Raw genomic sequence first — 4,580 nt, 5'->3', positions numbered from 1 at the left:
TTACACAAGAGTAGAAAGTGCGAATGATATCTAAAGCTTTATATTATTATCATGGGGAAACAACAGGTATGAAGCACGTCTGAACCGGCCCAGCGGGGGCAATTAATTTGGGTGGAATTAATATCAATTTCCAGAGGAGTTGATGAACAACGCAATATGGTAGTTATACGAAGAAGATAGAAGAAATCAGAGAGGTAGAGATGCATACAGTGTTTGGTATTATTGTCATCTGTTTGTATCTATGTTATTAAAGTATTTTTTGGTATTGTTTGAAAACGTGTATACCAGATTAAATGAAATCTGTTTGGAAACATGAATATTAGATTAAATATTTTTTTTTTAACATATTTAGCAACTGAATTCTTTTCTTATTTACATATTATTTTTGGGAAACTTGAATAGTAGACTAAATGAGATTTACATATTTTATATCTTCATGGTAAAATATCATTTCACTAGCTCAAAGTTTTGATTTTGGATCAGCACCACGTCTAGTCCAGATGAAAATTTGAGCTACAATGAGATTGTGGAATCAGCCGTGAAGGTTAGTAAAGGCTCCTTCTCAATCTCAACAAGTTATATATATTATTTAATAACCTTATCTAACACATAGTCGTTGTGGTAGCTATTATGAACAACTCATGGGGAACAAAGAACTATTTAAAGAAGAAACCTCACAGGAGAACACAACGGAGGAAAACGATGGTGATGGTGTTGAATTAGAAGATTTGATGAATGAGTAACCCATTTCTTTAATCTATTATGTGGTAGAGTATTATGTGGTAAGAGTATTATATGTAGACTGTAGTGGAGGTATATTCATGTTAATACACAGAGAAAAAAGGAACCTAAACACTAAACTTATTTCATTGAACAGACGTTAATTATATCCTCTTAGTCACCCATCCTGTAACTAGTAGCTATCTCCTTCTCGTTCTTAAGCAAAGATTCTCAGGTTTCTAATCTCTTCATCTAGTAATAAGGTGAGGCATAAGCCGGGTGCAGAGCGCTTCCAGTATCATCTGTGGGCTTGACCTTAACTTTTCTTATCCTCTTGTTCATGATAAGCGGCCATATTAGAAGGACTCGAGCCACGCGACTCAGCGGGTCTTGAAGACCATCCACTTGGTAGTGACCAAACCGCCAGTCACGGTCAACATACGGTCTCCACTGAGGCTTGTCTAGACCATCTTTTAAACAAAGAAAGTAAACGATCATAAAGTACAAACTAAACAAGGTACAAAAAAATAATAACTTGAAGGTGTGGTGAAGTTGTAAACCAAACCTGCATACATTAGACCATTGTTATCAACGGCCCCGGTAGAATGGCCGTAGCTTTCCTGATTTAGCAGCTCTTTGGAGTTCATTCCATGCAAGAGACCGATCTTTACGTGTGATTTTCCCGCTTTTCACTATCTGGAGAGTATGAATACAAAAGCCATGCGAGTAGATTAGCAATGCCATGATCTCAAAGTGTAGGGTTATAATGATAAAACCTTGGAAAAGAGATGGTAAGATGGCCTAAGTGTTCGTGCAAGATTATGGGATCGGTCAACAGCAACAAGTCCAAATTTCGGACCATATCCATCAGCCCATTCCCAGTTGTCTGAAATAGTCCAGAATATGTAACCAAGCACCGGTACACCCTGTCGTAAAAAGCCACCAAACACACAGTGAGAGATATGCCAACACCTAGTGTTGTCATGGTAGACCAAGAACCTTTAGCATTGCAGCATAAAGGGCAAGGAGATGCTCGATCAGGTAAGGCCGCCGAATCACATCAGTCTCATCAGACACACCATTCTCCGTAACTATGAAAGGGATTTTCAGGTGTTTGTATCTATCATGGAGCATCAACAACACGCGGTAGAGACCATCAGGGTATATCCCTCTTCCGGATTCACTGTATTCATCAGTCTCCACAAGCTTTATTCCGACACCACACACTGATTCCTAATCAGAGAAAACTATATAAGTGAAGGCCTGATAGCAAACGTGTTCGCTCTTAACTCCCTTTACCTGTCCGTAGTAGTTGATGCCTATGAAATCCAACTTGTGAGAAATGCTATCAATATATGGATATACAGTGAGGGAGTTACTAATAGTCACAGCCCCTGTATCAAAGAGACCATATGGTCGTATAAAGGAGACGTGGTGCGCAATCCCCACCAAAGGTTTTTTCAAGCAACTGCCATATAAAGAGATTAGAGACCATTAATATAATTTTAAGATAATTTAAAAAAAAAAAAAAAAAAAGGTGGGAAAAAACTAGCATTTTCGAGTGGATGTAGTCATAGGCCTTTGAGTGAGCAACAGCCATATAATGTAACACTCTATGGAACACACCCATGGGTAGAGTAGATGTAGCCATCTCCATAAAATCAGGGTTGTTTCCGGGCCAAGAACCGCACATGTAGGTAAGCAAGGTGAAGACATGCGGTTCGTTAAACGTTACCCAAGAGTCTACCAACTCGAACATGAAGTCCACAACAAGCCTGGGCATGTTATAAAAAAAAGATGAATCAAGACTTGCATTAAAAAAAAGGTCATTTTGAAGGAGAGAAAGTCGCACCTTGTGAAGTCCATAAAGTAGTCGACCGTCTTCTCTATTTTCCAGCCACCGTAATCAGCAGCCCATGGTGGTAATGAATGGTGAAAGAGCGTCAGCATCACCTTCATCCCGTTTGAACGGACTCTGTTGAGTATCCATTTATAGTGTTCCAGGGCCTCATAGTCAACCTACAAAGCACGATATATAAGGGGACTCTTTCTCTACTAGAAGCATGTTCAGAGAAAAGTTTATTGACTCACTGCTTCCTTAATCCCTTCGGTGGGCTCTTTTGGCATGATCCTAGACCAATCGATTCCCATCCTGAAGACAGTAACGCCAGTTTCTTTAGCTAGCTTCACTTCTTTGTCAGGATCTGACCAAAACTTAAGTCTGTCCTCCCTGAAAACAAATTGAGGAAAAAACCTCAGTTTGAGCTCATAACTCATAAGACACAGCTAATTGATAGTAACAACGAAGGCTCACGGGTGAGGAGCGTTGCGCCAAGCAGCTACATTGTTAGTGGGTGGCTTATCATCATCAGCAGAAGCAGAAGCAGAAGCTTTAACTTCTTTTATATGTTTGTTGTTGGCCAACCCTTTTGTTATAGCTCCCACAGCGAGCTTAATCTTTTTTCTAGTAGCAGCCTCTGAACCCGGCACTGTGTCTGATGCTGAAGAAGGTGTTTCTTTTGCAAACTGGAGCCAAGCATCGTCGAGTTCGTCCTCTGCGTGAGCAGGTGCAGTTGCTAATCCAAAGAAGAACTTTCCCTCCTTGTGTTCTGAAACATACAGAGATTATTACACCACCAAGACAATGTTAAACCTTTCGGATTCAATTTACACAATCTATTTGTAGAAGATTTTGAATTTGAAATAATACTATTTTTTTTTTCAAAAAGACAAGAAAAATTCAGACATGGTCATTTGGTCTGAAATCAGACAAGCTTCACACTTTGTGTAATAAAACAAACGAAACGCAGTCGTACCGTGTGAATTGAAATCGGCGAGAATTTCTTTGGATTCGTCGATTGGTGAGCGAATCTTCCCGAGGTTCCGGCGACGGAAACGAGTGTAGGAGAATGCGTTGGCTCCTACGGTGATCGTGGCGAAGAGACCGGCGACCTTCACGAGCAATGCGACTATGTTCATTATCGCCGATGATGACGATGATATAACCGGCAATTTCTAGTTGCTCACCGGCGCGCGCAACGGGTTTATGTAAGAGAAGCCCATTAAGGGCCCATCCAACCAGATTAACGTGTAGTAGGTGGGTGGGCTTAGCTCCAAAGTCCGTGTACGTCTTTATGTACCTTAATCATCAAACAGCAATGTTAACTGGTTTAAATTGATTATTACTTGATTTTAAAAGCATAAACTCGATTTGACACCAAAAGAAAAACATAAACTTGAATGTTTTTTTTTTGGGTACAAAGAACTGTTTTTTGGGTAAACTTTTTATAGTGATTAGACCCCACCGCCCACCGCAAGCGGTGCCCAAAATCCAGAAAAATCTCTAAAAAATTTTTTGGAGAGTCATAGTACCACCGTTCCGACAGTCATAGTACAAGCCCTTCTCTAAACTTGATATTAGTAAAGAAGGTTTGAAACCTTTGTTGTTTTCGTTTCTCTAAACAATAGAGATCTAAACAATAGAGATTTCATTGTGGTTAATCCACTAATTTAAGCAGTATATTAAGTTTTATTAAAAAATTGTTAAGAAATTAAAAAGATGACCATGTACCATGAAAGATAATTTATGATACAATAATAAAATTTAGAATGTCGTAAGAAATTTGTTAAAAATTAAAGAGTATTAACTCAGTATATAGGGAATTTATCTAAAATTCAATATTTTCGTAGTGTAACCTACAAAATTTGAGACAAATTCAAAAATATTGTCATTTTTTAAATAAATATATGCATTGTACGCTAACGTAAGATAATGTTCAAAGAGGTTTGGAACCTTTATTGTTTTCGTTTATCCAAAATAATATAGATTTCATAGTGGTTAGTCCACTAATTTAATCAAC

General features: G+C 38.5%; 1 protein-coding gene and 1 long non-coding RNA gene across 2 annotated transcripts; one reads left to right on the top strand and one right to left on the bottom strand.

Moving 5' to 3' along the window:
• Positions 1-64: 64 nt before the first annotated feature.
• Positions 65-908, top strand: LOC130503938 (uncharacterized). The gene is made up of 3 exons (XR_008941077.1): positions 65-194; positions 484-544; positions 626-908. It is a non-coding gene; the product is annotated as an uncharacterized LOC130503938 (long non-coding RNA).
• LOC108812423 (galactolipid galactosyltransferase SFR2, chloroplastic) lies at positions 776-3,749 on the bottom strand. The gene is given in 11 exon segments (XM_018584678.2): positions 776-1,190; positions 1,286-1,313; positions 1,315-1,416; positions 1,497-1,646; positions 1,720-1,953; positions 2,020-2,188; positions 2,274-2,495; positions 2,573-2,739; positions 2,812-2,950; positions 3,035-3,329; positions 3,537-3,749. Coding segments are annotated over 11 exon segments (1,887 nt in total). The 5' UTR covers positions 3,700-3,749; the 3' UTR covers positions 776-972.
• Between the last annotated feature and the right edge of the window lie 831 nt (positions 3,750-4,580).

Source organism: Raphanus sativus, unplaced genomic scaffold (genome assembly GCF_000801105.2).
Source record: "Raphanus sativus cultivar WK10039 unplaced genomic scaffold, ASM80110v3 Scaffold1247, whole genome shotgun sequence".
Lineage (NCBI taxonomy): Eukaryota > Viridiplantae > Streptophyta > Magnoliopsida > Brassicales > Brassicaceae > Raphanus > Raphanus sativus.
This window is presented reverse-complemented; position numbering and strand designations above follow the sequence as displayed.